Consider the following 19,191-nt stretch of genomic DNA (forward strand, 5'->3'; position numbering starts at 1 on the left):
CACTAGACTCCAGCAAAACAAACACCAAAACATTCACTCGGAGCAAACGAACACTAGCGCTGCATAGCGGAATTTAGTGGTAGAAGGCTACGAACAATGTTCCTTTGATCTCTACCGACGCAGCCGTGAAACACTGACTTTGTGTTGCGAACATTGGTAGTACATTACTAGCCACGAACAATGTTGCGAACTCAGTGTAAATGCGCCTTAACATTCAGACCCACAGGCTTCAGAGTAGGAAAGACGAAATAGTTTGAGAAGATTATGAGAGTGGGAGTCAGTCACTTTGAATCAAAGTTAGGAGGGTCTCGAAAGGGGAGGGAGGCAAAGATGATTGAAAAATATTCAGGGAGTACATGGTCAAGACGGTACATAAAAAAGCACTGTGACAAGTGTCCCCTATACTAGCTAAATGTAGAACTCGTCTTGGAGTGTAGAACTTCAGTGCACCTGCAGATTATCATCACCTGCCTGATTGTAGTTTGGCAAAAGATTTCCAAACAGAGACTGTCAAATCTGGATAATATGGTACAACTTGGGCCAAATCAGACTGGATTCGTGAGGTGGCCACATCCCGACAGACTGCAAAATTTAGTCGACTGAAGACGACATCGCAGCGAGAAACTGTTATTCGACTCCCTGTTCTTAATATGACAGGCAGAGATTTGGACGATGCTACGATGATGGTTTTGAGTAAGGGACTGAATTTTGCACCCACACCACAGGTTCTGTCATTGCCTTCGTTTATCAGTGCCATTGAAGAAGCTGTTCGACCACTTCCCTCTGATTCAGCAGAGGAAATAAGACGTGAAACATGCCGTGCAATTATGAAGGCTCGCCCACAAAGGAGCAATATATCTGTGGCAGAGAGGGCTGCTCTACGCAAGCTACGCCTGGATACTCAGACGGTGGTACTCCCACCAGATAAAGGTAACGCTACTGTTTTATTGTCTCGGGACAAATACCATGATAAAATGTACAATTTATTGAGTGATAGCATGTACCCGAAGTTCAGCAGGGATCCCACTAATCGAGTGAACGATTCTCCCTTTCCACCAGAAGTTGTTCGGAGATTGAAACCAAGTGGTCCGGTGCCTCCTAGACTTTATGGACTACCAAAGGTCCACAAGAAAAATGTTCCTCTACACCCCATAGTGAGTAACATAGGCTCTCCGACCTATGACATTGCCAAACATCTGGCATCATTGTTGAGGCCTCTTGTGGGAAAATGTACTCACCACATAAGAAACTCTGCTGACTTCATTAGTAAACTGAAATAATTGAAAATGAATCCGTCTGATATATTAGTTAGTTTTGATGTGGTGGCTTTATTTACAAAGGTTCCCCTTCCAGAATCTCTGCAACTTATTGAAAGAAGTTTTGACAAAGAGATTTCAGCTTTATTTAAATATGTTCTGACCTCCACATATTTCTTATTTAACAACGAATTTTTAGAACAGACGGACGGAGTCGCCATGGGTAGTCCCTTATCCCTTACCTGGTGGCCAATTTATTTATGGAGGACTTCGAGGAGAAGGCACTTGAATCTGCTAACTTGAAACCCACGGTATTCTGGAGGTATGTTGATGACACCTTTGTAGTATGGCCCCATGGTGAAGACAACTTGCAAGACTTCTTAAGACATCTGAACTCCCTCCACGATCAAATAAAGTTCACAATGGAAATTGAAAAGGAGGGATGCCTTCCATTCTTGGATGTTTTGGTTTGGCACAGAAAGGATGGCACTTTGGGACATGAAGTGTATAGGAAGCAGACGCACACCGATCTGTATTTACGTGCAAATAGCTGCCACCATCCTGCCCAGACAATGAGTGTTCTCCAAACTTTGACCCACAGAGCGCATATTATTTCTGACGAAAGCAGTCTGCAAGATGAACTTTCCCACTTACAAAGAGTGTTTGAAGACAATGGGTACTCTCCACAACAAATACAAAGGGCACTGAAAATGAAACCGAAATAGGCCACAAAGAAAGCAGAAGATGAAGAAACCTTTAAATCGATGGCCTTCCTGGCATATGTGGGTAGCCTCTCATCAAAAATAGGACGGATTCTCAGCAGACACAAAGTAAAAGTGATTTTTTGTCCTCCACCCAAGACAGCTGCACTCGTGAGCTCCGTCAAAGATTATTTGCTGCTCCGAATATCTGAAGTTTACAAAGTTCCATGTGAATGTGGCCTTTCTTACATCGGACAAACAACATGTACTGTCCAAGAAAGATGTACAGAACACCGGAGGTACACATGACTTTTACAACCTAACAAGTCTGCAGTGGCAGAGCACTGTATTAATAATGGTCACAGTATGTTGTATGACAACATTGAAATTTTGGCAACTACATCATCCTTTTGGGACTCGATAGTGAAGGAGGCAATTGAAATTCGCTTGACGACAAATTTAATTAATAGAGACAGTGGTTTCAATCTTGATAAATCATGGAATCCGGCACTTGCTGTAATAAACTCACAAAGATGTCGTCAGAGTGCAGCTCACAATGATATATCGATATGCCAACACAGATTGACTGTTGAGTCATAGATACAACTCGTGCATTATGCACGTCTCTGCCGCCGACCAACATCTCTGGCGCATTTGCACCTGTAGCCGCATGCGCAGTCGTGCGGTACACGAGTATGAAGGGACGAAGCGAGCACTGGAGCGGCAGTCTTGTGACTCACTCTGAAGATGGCTGGACGGTATTCAGCCTAAATATAAGGAGGAGATTTCTTGGGGCTGCACACCCGAAACTTAATGGAACAATATTGCAGTACTTCATTACAAACACCCACATGACCCAAATAATTCCTTCCTTCACCTAAGTTACAAATTTTACAATATCTCATAATTTCACTTTATATGAGAAAAAGTACCATCACAGCTGTATGTTGAGAATGTCTTTATTCTCTCACACAACTAGTTTTGGAGGCACGTTACCACCATCCTCAGGCTCCACCACTGCCTAGCTTTTCATCAGGAGTCTATACTCTACACTGTGTTGTCTCCAATCAACACAGTGTCAAGTATAGACACCTGATGAAAGCTAGCCCAAGTGTGATAGTAACAAAGATCCCAGAGTAAATGTGCCAATGAAATCAAATACTCTTTTGGCAGTGGTGGGGCCCGAGGACGGCAGTAATGTGCTGCTGAAACTAGTCATGTTGTAGGACAAAGACATTCTCAAGATACTGCTGAGGTGGAACTTTTTCTCAAATACATCATCAACTGAAATCCCTCAGCCAAGCAATAAGATGGGCATCTATAAATCATAGTTTTGTTCCTGTGAAAAGTAACAGAAAATTTAGTGCTCCCAAAGTATTTTGTGAGGTTTCTACCTCTACTGGGTCTATCCTGCAAGAAACTGACAAATACTTCCAACATTATTATTGAAATCCATTGTCTTTGATCTTGTCAAAACAAATCACATTAAAGTGCACGTATTAGTCCTGAAACTACTGTCCTATGGAGGGAAATCCAAAGTCACTTTCGCAGTGGGTGACAATATAAATACCATCTTGCAATGTGCCACTTCATATGGTAAGTATGTAGAATGTATTTCACTTTAAATTGAGAAGTAAGTGTCCTTGCACATTTTAATATCAGGCTGTACTTGGTGAGTACCTGTTTGGGAAATTTGTAATTTTTATTATCAGTAGTAACATGCCTAAGCAAACAATGTCACATTTTGTATTAATTGTATGTATCTAAAAGTTTAGATAACATAGTGCTTCATTAATTGATTTCAATTTCATCTTCATGGTGTTATTTTGCACAACAGAATGTATGAGTAACACATGTAAAATAAAGCAGAACAATGTTTCTGATCAGCTTGTCAGTACCAAGCTCACACTAGTTTTGAAATGAGGCAGCAGAATTAATGTTGAAACGGTTCATTTCGTTGTTTTCTATAAATCTGGAACATCTGATGTAGTAAGCACATAAAGATGCAGAATTAGAAAGTATCAAACAACTGAAAATCCAGAATGAAATGTAACACTATTATGGAAAGGAAAGTTGCTACTCACCATATAGCAAGACACACACACACACACACACACACACACACACACACACACACATATGGCTGCAGTCTCAGGCAACTAGAATTGAAGTATTTCCTTTTGTACTCTGCTGACACTTCATGAGCACCATGTAGTTACCAAACAGAAGTATCTTCGCTGGCATGCTGCAATTTGACGAACAGGTTAGGTACAGATCAATGACAGTCCCTCATTCAAATCAAAGGTGATAGAACAAGGTGATAGGGACATGAAGATAAACAAAGAAGAAGAAAAGTAAAAGGCAAGTCTTGAGAATAAAATAAACAACCTGTAGTAAATATAGTAAATAGGGGGTCAAGGAGGAAGAGGGAGAATTAATTCATGAAAAGAAATTCTGAAACACCCCACTGGAGGCTGGAAGATGAGACCATAAAGTATTCTGGAGGGAGCACTGGAGAATGGTGGGATGAGAAGACATACAGGAGAGGAAGTTTTCATTACTATGTTCATGCAACCTTGTGCAGGCTGGGAAAATTCAAATCTGATGATGTAAAAAGTCACACGTAAAAAAAAAAAAAAAAAGTTTTACACACTACCTCACTCGCCAACTTCAGTCAATCCAATAATTTTCTTAATGTCTGGGGGCCACAATCACAAATTAGGAAAAAGCAGTGAGAAACAGGCTGCCCCATTATATGTCATTCTTTATCATTTGGAATCCCTATGGCTATAAACACATTGATCAATGATATTTTGTGGGATGAACTAGAGAAATATACATCCATCTTATAGTTATTAGTCTTATTTTCCAAACTTCAAGGCTCCTTCCTGGATGTTGAGCTCTACGACACTGACACTACTGTGTTGAACAGCTCCTTCAATAGGGTCTAGGTATTAAAGTTAAATGAATCTGCCCCCCCCCCCCCCCCCCCCTCCAAACTGCAGCAATAGTTTCGTAAATACATGTACTGGGAAGTTTCTTTTGTTCCAAAATACAGTTCCAGTTACCTCATTAATTTCCGATAAGTAAGGATATGACATAGAAGCAATTTATGTAAATTATGTCTTTATCAATATTTATAATACAAATTATTGGCTCCCAAATTAACCATGTCCATAATTCATATTTTATGTGAAACTAGCATTTTAACATTTACCTCTTCACTTATTTTGCATCCTGTGCTTAACTACTGGTTTTAATTGACTTCAATTCTGATTTTATACAAACAGAAGATTATGAAAGTTTTATTGTAAAGAAGTTTGCAATTCTAATTAATTGATTGTGTGTATTTTCTGCAACTAACAAATATATATATATATAAATATGAATACTTACTCATGATAAAGTATGTGACTTGTCTCTCTCTTTTTGAAGACCTGTTTCCTAATTATTGTGTTATAGTCAGCAACCCTTTCTTGCAGGTAGGGGTCATGTGGAGTTAAATGACAGTTCACTATGCACAAGGAACAGCCATATATATTTAATCTGATGCTAACAGCTCCTTTGTTGCCCTAAAAATAAACCACATTCAGGGAGTGGTATCTACATTAGCAATTGAGGTACACTGTAAAATAGAAACTACAATTACATTATATTACATATACTGTCTTCATACAATCAGTGAGGAGTTCGTAATGGGCATGAAATATGTTAAACAAACAAACACGTTTAATACAAGAATTGATAGACCCCAATTTAATGCGGAACCACAGACCATACATGAAGCAGGCTTCATGGCTACTAAACCAGTAAACATAATATAACTTATTTTTCATTTACAAATTAATGCTGCAGTTACCAAACATGTTAACATACAAATTTTGTAGAATAATTATTAGACCAGTATGGCCAGGAATTTCCAAATGAAACAAGTTTGTAACATTTGATTATAATGGTCATATAGCAGTGATTCAGAGCAAATCAAGTGTTATAAAGCACTCACTTTGTGCGAAGAGAGAGAGAAGCAGTATGTAGAAGAGCTAATTCTTTGAATAGGCTGTAGTACTACTGACCTATTTTTATGCCTCTTAAGTCTCAAGTATCAAACATGATCTAGAGGTAGTGTCTTTGATTCATCATCATCATAATCATCATCCATCATCATCATCATCATCATGGACAGTTTCCAGCCTGTGGCCGGGTCTGTTTGGAACATAAGCCTCTCCATCATCATCTGTCTTGCCACCATCTCTCCATCTTCACCTTGATCTAGTCTTCTCCTTTCTTCTGGATGCTTTCCCCCACTCCTTTCAGCCATCTGTCTCTTTGCCTTCCTCTTGGCCTCTTTCCTTCCAGTTTCATCTCTTGTATCCTCCTGGGTATCCTCTTCTCCATTCGTTTAACATGTTCGTACCATCTCAGCCTCGATATCTCTATCTCCTCCAGTAATGGTTCCAACTTCATTAACACTCTGATCCTCTCATTTCTAAACCTGTCTATCTTTGTCACTCCAATACTGTTCCTCAAGAATTTCATCTCACTAGCTTGTACTTTGGTTTTCTCTCTTCCTTTCACAGCCCAGGTCTCGGATGCATATGTCAGGACTAGGATATAGTATGACCAGTATATAACCTTTTTACTGATTTGGGGTACATCCTTACTCCGTATCAGGCTTCTGACACTCTTCCCAAATGCTTCTGCTTTTCTCCCCCACTCAGTTATTCCTCTGTTGTTTTTCCATCTTCCTGCATAAGGCTTCCTAGGTACTTGAAACTCTCCACTCTCCTCAATTGTTCCCCACCAATCGTTATTGCAGTTGTGCCTCTCTCCTTTGTTCTCATTGTGATAATCATCTCACTCTTACTTATATTATATTTCATCCCATATTCTTGTATTGTTCATTCCCATACATCCAACTGCTCTTGTACTTCCTCCTCCTTATCCTCCAAATCATCAGTTGTCTTACAGCAAAAATTACATCCACCATGTTCTGAAGCCATGTTGCTCCTATCTCATCCTCTCCCCCCCCCCCCCCCCCCCCAATTTTGCCTGAATTCTTGCTTCCAAATTTCTTTCAAAAATCTTTGCACAATGACTCATCAATGTTATCTCCCTGATTGTTATTGCACTCTCTTCTATTTCTCTTCTTAAAGATCAGGGCAATCATTCCCTTCTTCCAGTCTTCTGGGATCATCATCTGTTTCCACACAATTTTCATTACTCGTTATAGCACCTCTCCTGCTGTTCTCACCATCTCTACACTTAGCTCATCCAACCCTGGTGACTTCCCTCCCTTCATCTTGCCCAATGCCTCTCCCACTTCTCCTCATGTAAGGTCTTTTTCTATTTGCTGTTCCTACTCTTTTTTCTCCTCAGCTTGTTTCTCCTCACCCAGGTCTCCCACTTTTGTTCACCAGTCGGGCATAGTCTGTAGTACTGTTCTTCCTCTTACTTTTAATCATCTCATATAACACCTTTCTTCAACCTTTACTATCCTCCTCCCCCATTCTGGTCCACTGTACCATCCACTTTCTTCTCTCCTCCACCACCACTCTTTCTGCTTCTTTCTTTCTTGCTTGATACTCTTCTCTTGCCCCTCCTGCCCTCTTCTGGAACTACACCCTATAGACTCTATTCTTCTTCTGTACTATATCCTTTGTTTTATCATTCCACAGGGTGTATCTTTCTATCTCTTTTTGTTGCTTATCCTCCCACATATTGCTTCCACCGCACTTACTAATGTTCCCTTGAATCTACCCCATTCCTCATTGACTGCTAATTAAAACGTCCTTGGTCCTGTGTCTGAAACCAGGCAACGCTTAAATTTTAATTAATAATCAGCATTGGTGTCCAAAGACTTCCAGCATAAGAAGACACCCTCATTCTGCCAGTGGCCTTGTCAAAGAGGACAAACAAGTGGAGGGAGGTTCAGGGCACACTCTTGTCCTTGGGGTGGGAAACTGACCCTAAAAGCAGAAGAATCAGCAATGATCAACAGCAAGAGGATGCAGAAGGCAATAAGAACCACTGCATTAAAGACACACAACATTTATGCACGGGACATGTGGCCTGTAATTGAAAAAGTGTCACGAACATCTCTCCATTCGCAAAAGATTCTGGAATAGTCCCCATTCCTATCTCTGGCAGTGGATGCCAAGGGGAAGGTGATGATGAGAAAATGATTGAATAACCACCAGAAGAATAATTTTCTATGAGTTGGGCCATAGAATTCCAGAAGCTTGAAGGTGGTAGGGGAGCTAGAAAATTTTAAAAGGGAAATGGATAGGCTCAGTCTAGATATAGTTGGGGTCAGTGAGGTAAAATGGAAAGAAGACAGGGATTTCTGGTCAGATGAGTAGAGGTTAATATCAACGGCAGCAGAAAATGGTATAGCTGGAGTAGGATTCGTGATGAATAGGAAGGTAGTGTGGAGAATGTGTTACTGTGAACAGTGCAGTGATAGGGTTATTCTTATCAGAATCGACAGGATACCAACACCAACAATGATGGTACACGTATATATGCCGATGTTGCAAGCTGAAGATGATGAGGTAGAGAAAATATATATGAGGATATTGAAAGAGTCATACAATACACAAAGGGAGACGAAAATCTAATAGTCATGGGGTACTGGAATGCAGTTGTAGGGGAAGGAGTAGACGAAAAGATTACAGAAGAATATGGACGTGGGACAAGGAATGAGAGAGGAGAAAGACTAATTGAGTTCTGTAATAAATTTCAGCTAGTAATAGCGAATACTCTGTTCAAGAATCACCCTCCCCCCCCCCGCCCCTCCCATGTATACCGCCACAGCATATTTTGGAAATTTCCCAATAGTCCGTGCTAATCTCTCGTACGCGCTCCACATTCACTTCACTCACATTGGGACGTCTGCTTCTCTTTGCTGGGCTCAAGCAACCTGTTATAACGACTTTGTTGTGCCAGAGGTAAATGGCCTTCCTTGTTGGTGGCTTCTTACCGTACTTGATTCTAAACATCCATTGAAAAGCTGTAGCACACTTGGTTTTGCCGAACTCAAACGCACAGAAAGCTCGTTCCGCACCTGAACTCGCCATGTTTGTGACTAGCGCAAACTATTGGCAAATTGCCAAACTAGGCTGTGGCGGTATACATGAAAAAACTTTCAGGGTTTCTCTTCAAAATGACATATGAATGATATCTGTATAATGTTTTGTTCTTGTACAAGAAATAACTGAAAGTGTTCCCGGACTTCATGTACACCTCGTACAAAGGAATGACAAGGTATGCTTGAAGATCTCTAAGGCTTTAGATATAGCAATAAGGATTAGCTCAGTAGGCAGTACAATTGAAGAAGAATGGATGTTTGTTGGTTGGTTGGGTGGAGAAGGGACCAAACTACACGGTCATCAGTCCCTCTGACCTTAGATTAACTACAACCGATAAAATCCCACATTAAAAGAGGGAACCACAACATCCATACAATGATAAACTATTGACAGCAGAGGAAGGAAAAGAATGGAAGATGAGGTGAGGGAAAGAAAGTGACTAATGATGGGTGTGAAGGAAGAAGCACAGGAGACAAGAGAGATGCTCAAGAGATAACAGACCCCATAAGGAAAGGAGTGGGAAGGCAGAGGGCTGGGGTGAACCACCAAACCCAGTTGAAGCCAATCCAGTTGGGGCGAAAGGGGGAGCAAGAGGGCCTGCCATCCCCTCCACTCACCAATAAGGTGGAAGGTCCCTCCCTTAAATAAAACCATAAAAACCCCCATCACGAATAAAACGTAAGACGAGATCTGTCATTGAGGCATTGTCAGCTAACACCCGGGGTAATGAGTCTGGAAAGCTAAAAGTGCATTGCATGGTGGCTAAGTAGGGGCAGTCCAATAAGATGTGAGCCACAGTCAACATCGATCCACAACGACAGAGATGGGGGTCCTCACGACGGAGGAGATAACTGTGAGTCATCCAAGTATGGCTAATGCGGAGCTGGCATAGGATGACACAGGCCTTATGAGAGGCCCAGGAGGAGGACTGCCACGGAGTTGTAGAATCCTTAATCGCCCTGAAGTTGTTCAGCGAAGAAAGAGTGTGCCATTCTGCATCCCAAAGGCCCAAAACCTGACGACGTAATGCCGAGCAAAGGTCTATTCCCGGAATGCCAATAGCAAGAGATGGCCTGGTAGTATCTAACTTAGCCAGTCGATTGGCAAGTTCATTGCCAGCAATCCCAACATGGCCTGGGGTCCAAATGAAAACCACCGAGCATCCACGTTGAGCAAGGAGAGAAAGGGAGTCCTGGATAGGGATGACCAATGGGTGGCGAGGGAAGCACTGGCTGATAGTGTGCAAACCACTCAATGAGTCACTACAGATAGTGAAGGATAGTCCTGAGCAGGAGCAGTTATGGTCCAGTTCACACAAGATGGCTACCAATTCTGCAGTAAAAACACTACATCCATTGTGCAAGGAACGAAGTTCTGTGAGTCACTCATAGGTGCAAGCAAAACTAGTGCAGCCAGCAACCATGGAGCCATAAGTATAAATCACTTCTGAACCCTGGAATGAAATGAGGAGACAATAGAATTGGTGGTGAAGAGCCATCGGAGGGACAGAATCCTTTGAATCACCTGAGAGATCAAGACAGAGCTGTGTCAGAGAGATGCTCCAAGGAGGGGTATGTGCGTGAGCAGAGAAGAGAAGCAGTAAAGGGAATTGCTGGAGCTCACAAAAGAGCGACTGAATGCAGACAGCCATGGTAAGCCCACATGATGGCCGCCTCTGCGGCAGGGTGATCTCCATGTCTGGATAAAGGAGACCATAATTACGGTGCTTTGGGTTGCAGCGAATGTGGAGCGCATAAGATATCATCTGTTGGCGCAAAACTTGCAGTGGTGGAATCCCTGCCTCTGCGAGAAGGCTAAGTACGGGGCTAGTCCGGACGGCACCAGTCGCAAGTTGGACCCCACAGTGGTGGATGGGGTCTAGGATCCGCAGCGTCGTAGGCAACGCAGAACCATAGACAGGACTTTCATAGTCTAAACAAGACTGGACCAATGCTTGATACAATCACAGGAGAACTGAGTGGTCTGCACCCCAGGCGGTATTGCACAGACACCTAAGAACATTGAGATGGGGCCAGCACGTTCTCTTCAGCTGGCGAAGATGAGGGAACCATGTCAACTGGGCATCGAAGACCAGATCCAAGAAGCGATGGGTGTCCACTACCTCGAAGGGCTGGCCATCGAGGAACAGTTCCGCATGGGGATGGACTGTACGGCGACGGCAGAAATGCATGTCATGTCTTGGTCGCCGAAAGCTGAAAGCCATGGGAGAGAGCCCATGAGTGCGCCCGGCAGATTGCCCCCTGTAGATGGCATTCTGTAGTGCCCATTATGGAGGAAGCGAGGTAGATACAAAAATCGTCAGCATACACAGAGTGAGACTGTCGGCCCAACAGCTGTCACCAGACCATTAATGGCTATGAGAAAGATAGGGACGCTCAGCATGGAACCCTGCCGATGGGGGAGCACTGTAGCAGCAGCCAACTTGGACCCGAAAAGAGCGACAAGAAAGGAAGTTATGGATAAAAATAAGCAGAGCGCCACAAAGGCCCCATTCGTGAAGGGTGGTGAGGATGTGGTGGTGCCAGGTGGTGTCATAGGCTTTATGCTGATCAAAGAACACTGCAAGGAGGTGTTGCCGATGGGCAAAAGCCGACTGGATAGCAGACTCCAGGTGCACCAAGTTATCCACAGTGGGGTGGCCACAGCGAAAACCAGTTTGAGTTGATGACAAAAGGTCACGGGATTCAAGGATCCAAAACATCCGCCAAGTCACCATGTGTTCAAGGAGCTAGTAGAGGGTGTTTTAGGCTAATTGGATGGTAGCTATCCATTTGAAGAGGCAGCTTCCTTGACTTCAACACTGGAACAACAATGCTTTCCTGCCACTGGGTAGGAAAGACTCCCTCACTCCACAGACTGTTGAGGAGGGTCAGTATACAATGGTGGCCAGCTGCCGATAAGTGTTGGAGCATTTGATTATGTATCCGATCTGGTCCAAGAGCCATGTCAGGACAAAGGGCGAGGTTGATGGAAAATTCCCACTCGCTGATTGGAGCGTTATATGGCTCCGAGCAGCGAGAAACAAAAGACAAAGGCAGTCGTTCTGAGCGCTCTGTCAGGAGAAGGAACATGGGCGGATACTGAGCTGATGCCCAAGCTTGAGCAAATTGTTGGGCGAAATTTTCTGCTGCAAAGTCCGGATCGGTAAGTGTAGTAACCACAACCAACAGCGGGAACGCCGTAGGCCGCGGATCGGAGCCGCTAGGCGGGGAAGCCGCCGGCGGTCGAGCACGCACCACCGGGTAAACACAGGACAAGTCGGACGATAGACCAACGACAACTGACAACAACCGACCACGACCGACTATGAGCAACACAACAAGGAAGAGATAAACAACGGAGGCTTGTGGAAACCACAACACCAAACACCAAACGTAAATCAACTCGGAACCAGAGCCAGGCAAATGTCAACAACGAGCAACGACCAGAACGCAGTACCGCCGAGATACGAACGAAATCCAGAGCGAGTACGAGACTGGCTGGACTAGGGCAGAGCAGGTCCCTGTATACAAAACCGGAGGGAGTGGCTATTGGCCACTGTCTGCACGTGGTTTAGCGGTGGCGTCCTCGCTGCGCTGAATAGCTGCCGCGGAGGCGGCGCCCTCTATGGGCTGAGTACGTCCATCTGATCTGCCGCGTGTTCGACTTCCGCAGCGGAAGGTACTAGATCCCTCCCCCCTGAAATTGGTGCATAGGGGCGGAAATGCTCCGGACAATGCTGAGGCGGGTGGAACGAAGGCACGGGTTGTGAGACGTCTGGAGGGACCACTGGGGGAGGGGAGGGCAGACTGTCTGCGGCATCCATCAAGGTGTCACCAGAGGGCAGGGGGTCAGTGGGCGTCTCTTTACCCCGGCGAGGCAGAAGGGGTGCCTGCAGAGCCGGTGAGGAGATGGAGGTTGAAGGGAAGGGCTCCACCTCGAGGGATGTGTCCGCACCAGGAAGCAGGGAAGGCGGTGGGGGAGGAACCAAGGCAGGGGCCCGAGGGCGGAGTCGGTTACGGTGGCGACGCTCGAGCCCTCTGTGTGTCTGTACGGTCGCCGCTGTCACCGTAGCGGGTGTCCATGCAGGTGTGCTGCCATAGGAGCGGGCCCACACGGCCAAGCCCGAGGCGTAGCGCCAGGAGGAGCGAGAGCGGGGCCCAGAAGGGGATGGTGTCAGCAGGTGGAGGAGGGTCTGAGGTTGTCGACTGTGAAGGAGTTCGACTGGACTATGACCAGCCACCAGTGTAGTGCGGTAGGTGCTTAGAAACAAGGTGAGGGCCGAGGTGGTGGCCGACGGCTCCACTGATTTCATCAGCTGCTGTTTGAAAGTGCGGACCAGGCGTTCTGCCGCGCCAGTGGATGAAGGATGGAAGGGGGGAGAGCAAATGTGTGTGATACCGTTAGCGGAGCAGAAGGCCTGGAACGAGGACGCCATGAATTGGGGCCCGTTATCTGTGACCAACATCTGAGGAAGGCCTTCAATGGCCAACACCTGGCCCAAGGCGGTGAGGGTGGCGTCAGTGGTGGTGGACGCCATGCAATCCACATATGGGTATTTAGAATAGGAATCAATGATGAGGAGCCACATGGAGCCTAAGAAGGGGCCTGCAAAATCGAGATGGATCCTGTCCCAGGGTTGGCCGGGTGTTGGCCAGGGCGCGAAAGATTGTGGAGGACTTTTGTCTCCATCGATCCCTGGCCAATAGACATGTCGTTGAGCCAACGCCTTCATGCGAGACATCCCCCAGTGTCCGCGATGTAATAAGTGCAGGACGCGGTGGCGTAAGTCCGGAGGGATTATCACCCGATGGGCGTCCGAGTCCGTGGACAACAGGAGGACGTCCTCCATCACCGAAAGTCTGTGTGAGACGTGACGCCACGGGCTGAAGTCAGTTTTGAAACGTCGGGTAAGGTAGGGAGGCCAACCGTGAGTCACATAGCGGATGACTTGCCGCAGAATGGGGTCCCTGCACATGGAAGCGGCGATTTGCGTGGCTGTCAGAGGAAATCCATCGAGAGTCTCCCGGCGGGCAGAGTCGATGTGGAAGCACAGGACTTCCTGCTGGTCGAACGCTGGATCGGGTCCTGCTGGGAGACATGACAAGGCATCTGCAGTAGTGTGTTGACTGATGGGCTTATAGCGGATGGTGTAAGTGTAATTACGTAAGGACAACGCCCAGCGCTGAAGACGCTGAGCCGTCCGTTCTGGGAGGTGCGAATGGGGCCCGAAAAGTGACACTAAGGGCTTGTGATCCGTGAGGAGGGTGAACCGCACCCCAAACAGGTAAATGTGAAATTTCTGAACTGCAAAAATAATGGCAAGAGCCTCCTTTTTGATCTGAGAGTAATTCCTTTGCGCAGGGGTTAACGTCTTGGATGCATATGCCACAGGTTGTTCCAACCCATCCTCATTCCTGTGTGCCAGGACTGCCCCAATCCCCTACGCTGAGGCAGCGGCCACCACCACCAAGGGACGGTCCGGAGAGAAAGGCGTCAGGCAAGGGGCAGATTTCAGCATCATCTTCAGGCAAGTGAAAGCCTGATCGTAGGCAGAAGTCCACATGTAAGGTACCCCTTTGCAACGCAGGCGATTTAGGGGATGCACGACGTGGGTGGCTTGGGGTAAGAACTTTAAGTAATAATTGACTTTCCCCAAAAATACCTGGAGTTCGGATAAGTTTGGCATCGATGGCTGCGACATTGCGGTCCAAAGGGCGAATGCCATCTTTACTGAGCCAATGTCCTAAGTACTCCACTTCCGGTTGAAAAAAACTGCACTTCTCCAGTCGACAACGTAAACCCGCAGACTGCAGGGTGTGAAATAAGGTACTGAGGTTGCCCAGATGTTCCTGGCGCATGCACCCCGTGACTAAGATATCATCGAGGTAATTGACACAAGCCGGTATTGGTTGCGTAAGTTGCTTGAGATACCGCTGGAAAATTGCAGGGGCAGAGGAAATGCCAAACGGAAGACGCTTGTATTTATAGAGACCGAAAGGCATGTTGATGCCGACGATGGCCTGCGATTCCTCATCCAACGGCAATTGGTGATAGGCTTCTGCCAGATCAATCTTAGAAAAGTACTCACCACCTGCCAGTTTAGCGAGAAGGTCTTCCTGTCGAGGAATGGGGTTAGGTTTCGAGCAAAGACTGAGCGTTGACCGTAGCCCCAAAATCCCCACAAAGACGAAGCGATCCATTGGGCTTCTTGATGACCACAAATGGCGTTGCCCAGGCACCCAATTGTACTGGCTCGAGAACCCCCGCAGACTGGAGCCGATCGAGTTCCTGCTTGACGGCTGCACGGAAAGCTACCGGAATAGGCCAAGCCTGACAAAAGCGAGGCCATGTGTTCGGCAGTAAAGTGATGTGTGCCTGGAAATCTGAAGCGCAGCCCAGGTCTGCCGAAAACAGGGAGGAAAAGGACGCGCACAGATTGTCTAGGTCCTGAAATGGAACCGTAGTTGAAATGAACTGCACTTCGTCTTGAATGGAAAAGCCAAACTGTGTAAACACATCTAGTCAAAAAATGTCCGAAGCCGACGGGTGGTCCACCGCAAATAGGGTAAGGGGCCGGGGAACGTTTTTATAGATGGCCATAACAGAAAACTGCCCACGGAGAGCGATGGAACCGTCGACCAACCTCCGAGAGGGTGGGGACAATTCTGGAGACCCGAGACGTGCATACGTCGTCAGATTGACCAAAGAAACTGTGGCCCCCGTATCGACCTGGAAACGGACGTCCTCATTAAAGATGCGTAGGTTGAGGAATAACTTTTGAGCCAATGTGTCGGTCCGAGGGGTGACTGCGTGTAGAGCATGGACGGCCTCCTGGTGGCCCGCAGGGGCGGGACGGGGGCGGGTCGAATGGCTACGACAGACAGATCGAAGGTGGTCCTCTTTCTCACAGAGCGAACAGGTCTTCCAGCGATGGGGACAGTCAGCTCGAGTGTGGGCCTAGAAGCACTGGGGGCACAACAGGAGAGGGCCACGCGGCCGACGTTGAGGGGTGACCGGCAGTTCGGACGCCATAAAGACGTCAGACAGCGAGGAATCTCGACGGTGGTGCCCTCTGGAGACTGCGCTCCATCGACGGCGATAAGGAGTGGAGTGGGAAGTGGACTCGACCGCTGCCACCTGGGGCCGCGCCATGAGACGCTCGTTCGCTGCTTGAGCAATTTCGAAGGAATGGGCAATACGCAGAATGTCTTCCGATGAGGGGTTGTCCAACTTTAACGCCACAGTGCGGACCTCTGGATCGGGCGCCAGTTGAACGACCACATCCCGAATTAACGAATCTGCATATGACGCCATGCACTGCTGATTGGTGCATGTGAAGTTGCATTTGCGGCTGAGGCCTTTCAAATCCGTCACCCAGGAACGGTAGGACTGACCCGGCTGCTTGTGGTATTGATGGAATTCCAAGCGAGACGCAAACACGTGGTATTGCTGGGAATAATAGTTAGTTAGCAACACACAGATCTCGTGAAAGGAGAGAGCCACGGGGTCGGCCAACGGTGCCAACTTGCGGAGCAAGAAAAACGTGTCCGGTGAGGCCAAAGACAAGAACAACGACCGCTGCAGAGAGTCATCCGACACCTGAAAGGCTGTGAAATGTTGCCTCAGAATATGCAGGTACGTTTCCCAATCCTCTTTTGCGTTGTTGAACGGTGGGAACGACGGCGGACGTGGGAACGTGTCTGAAAGCAGGGCACCTGGGGAAAGAGGTGGGAGGGAATCCCGCTTATTGACCCTGCCCGAGAGCAACTGCAGTGAGGTCTGTAAGACCTCCAACTGCTGCTGTCGCATGAGCTGCTGCTGTTGCTCTAAGAGAGTGAGTAATTTTTCTTCCATACTCCTATGTTCTGTTTACCATGTCGCCAAATGTAGTAACCACAACCAACAGCGGGAACGCCTTGGGCCGCGGATCCGAGCTGCCAGGCGGGGAAGCTGCCGGCGGTCGAGTACGCACCACCGGGTAAACACAGGATGAGTCGGACAGACCGACGACAACTGACAACAACTGACCACGATCGACACAACAAGGAAGAGATAAACAACGGAGGCTTGTGGAAACCACAACACCAAACACCAAACGTAAATCCACTCGGAACCAGAGCCAGGCAAATGTCAACAACAAGCAACGACCAGAACGCAGTACCGCCGAGATAGAAGCGAGATCCAGAGCGGGTACGAGACTGGCTGGACTAGGGCAGAGTGGGTCCCTATATACGAAACCGGAGGGAGCAGCTATTGGCCGCTGTCTGCACGTGACTTAGCGGTGGCGCCCTCGCTGCGCGGAATACCCTCCGCGGAGGGGGAGCCCTCTATGGGCTGACCACATCCATTTGTTCTGCCGCGTGTTCGACTTCCGCGGCGGAAGGTACTAGAGTAAGGACAACACCATGCACAGAAATTCCTGCAACCCCGGTGGGAGCACAGTGGCCAAAAATTTGCCTGCGTTTCGCCCAAACTTGTGAAGAGGGGGTATGTGGTCCTATGGCAGCTACATATCTTTCCCAATAAATCCGTTTCTGAGATTTGATTAGGTAGTGGGCCCGGGTGCAGAGTAGTTTAAAGACCTGAAGAAGAACAGTAGAAGGGTGCCGCTTGAAGTTTTGAAGAGCACAGCGGCAGTCTTTTATGGCTGCAGCAATTTCCAGAGTCCACCAAGGGACCATCTTCCGGCATGGGGAACCTGAGGAAGAAGGGGTTGCTGAAAGGTTGCCAGCAGTCAAAGTCTAAGTAGATTCATCAACACTGTCATGGGGCAATACAGGGGGGATGGGAGCAGAGGAGGAGGCACCCCAATCAGCCTTAGATATGGCCCACCTGGGAGGGTGACGAAGTGAGACACACTGAAGGAAGGTCAAAACAATCCGATAATGGTGGCTGTCACATAAGTCATCGTGGACTCCCCACTGAATGGAGGTAAGAAGGCCAGGACTGTAGATGGAGAGGTCAATGGTAGAGAAAGTGCCGTGTGCCACATTTAAGTGTGTGGGAGCACCTGTGTTTACTAAACAGAGGTCAAGCCCTGCCAGAACAGCTTCAACTCTCCTGCCCAGGGAAGTAGTCATATGACTACCCCGAAGAGGGTTGTGGGCATTAAAGTCCCCTAATAGCAGGAAGGGAGAAAGGAGCTGTTGAAGGGCAGTGAGGGATTGGGATGTGGGCGGCCTGTCAGGTGGGAGGTAGAGGTTACAGATTGTCATTGGAGTGGCCAGATGGACACTGACAGCAATGGCTTCCAAGTGCAAACACCGTCAAAAGCCCACAAAGGGCCAATTCGGTTCTGACAGAAAGTGCGGAACCCACAAATGGCAGGTGAGTAAGAATTGACAAAATGGGTCTCCTGGAGAGCAATACAAGCGACAGAGTAGAAGGAAAGAAGGGCCTGCAACTCTGGAAGATGATGCAAATACCCATTACAATTCTTATGGAGGATTCTCAAGCCAGAGTCCAAAGGGGAAGAGAAGGGACTGGAGTCACCATCTGTCACCAATAAGTATGGGGTAATATCCATGTATGTGGGGTCGGACACTGTTGGTTCATTGACTGGAGGAGGGGAAAGCTGCACCTCAGGGGCTACCGGAGGAGCCATGCCCTTGTTCTTGCGTTTCTGCTTCTCTTGGGAAGGAAGAGAAGGGCACACTTCAGCGAGGGCGGGCACGGAATTACACTGGGCAATCTTGGCGCCCACTGGCCGTGGATCGCACTGCCGATGTGGAGCAGTAGATCACCTTTCATGGGGGTGCCAGGAAGAGGAGTCACGGGATGGAGCTCCTGTACTGGCGGCTGCCGAAGAAGGGAAGGGCAGCAGCACCCGAAGTGGTGGGTATTAGTACTGACGGGGAGGGGGAGTAGGAGAGGGAGGAGGAGGCTGAAGGCATGGGGCAAATGGAGTGGAGCTGGAAGAGGAGGGGGAATGAACATAACAGAAGCAAAAATAGAAGACATAGACATGGAATGGAGGCGGTCATACTTTTGACGAGCTTCAGTGTAGGTGAGCCGATCTAAGGTTTTGTACTCTTGAATCCTCCTTTCTTTCATAAACATTGGGCATACAGGCAAGTGTGGAGAATAATGTCCATGACAATTTACACACACTGGTGGGAGACCACCTCATGGAGGAGGCACCCA

At 47.3% G+C, this 19,191-nt stretch overlaps 1 protein-coding gene across 1 annotated transcript in view; it reads right to left on the bottom strand.

Annotated features, from left to right (window-relative positions):
• Positions 1-19,191, bottom strand: part of LOC124796350 (phosphatidylinositol 4,5-bisphosphate 5-phosphatase A-like) — an 87,922-nt gene that overhangs the window by 45,604 nt on the left and 23,127 nt on the right. The window contains exon 5 of the mRNA XM_047260498.1: positions 5,354-5,529. Within this exon, the coding sequence (XP_047116454.1) occupies positions 5,354-5,529 (176 nt within the window). The remainder of the gene's footprint in view (positions 1-5,353; positions 5,530-19,191) is intronic.

This window comes from Schistocerca piceifrons, chromosome 1 (assembly GCF_021461385.2).
Source record: "Schistocerca piceifrons isolate TAMUIC-IGC-003096 chromosome 1, iqSchPice1.1, whole genome shotgun sequence".
Taxonomy (NCBI): Eukaryota; Metazoa; Arthropoda; class Insecta; order Orthoptera; family Acrididae; genus Schistocerca; species Schistocerca piceifrons.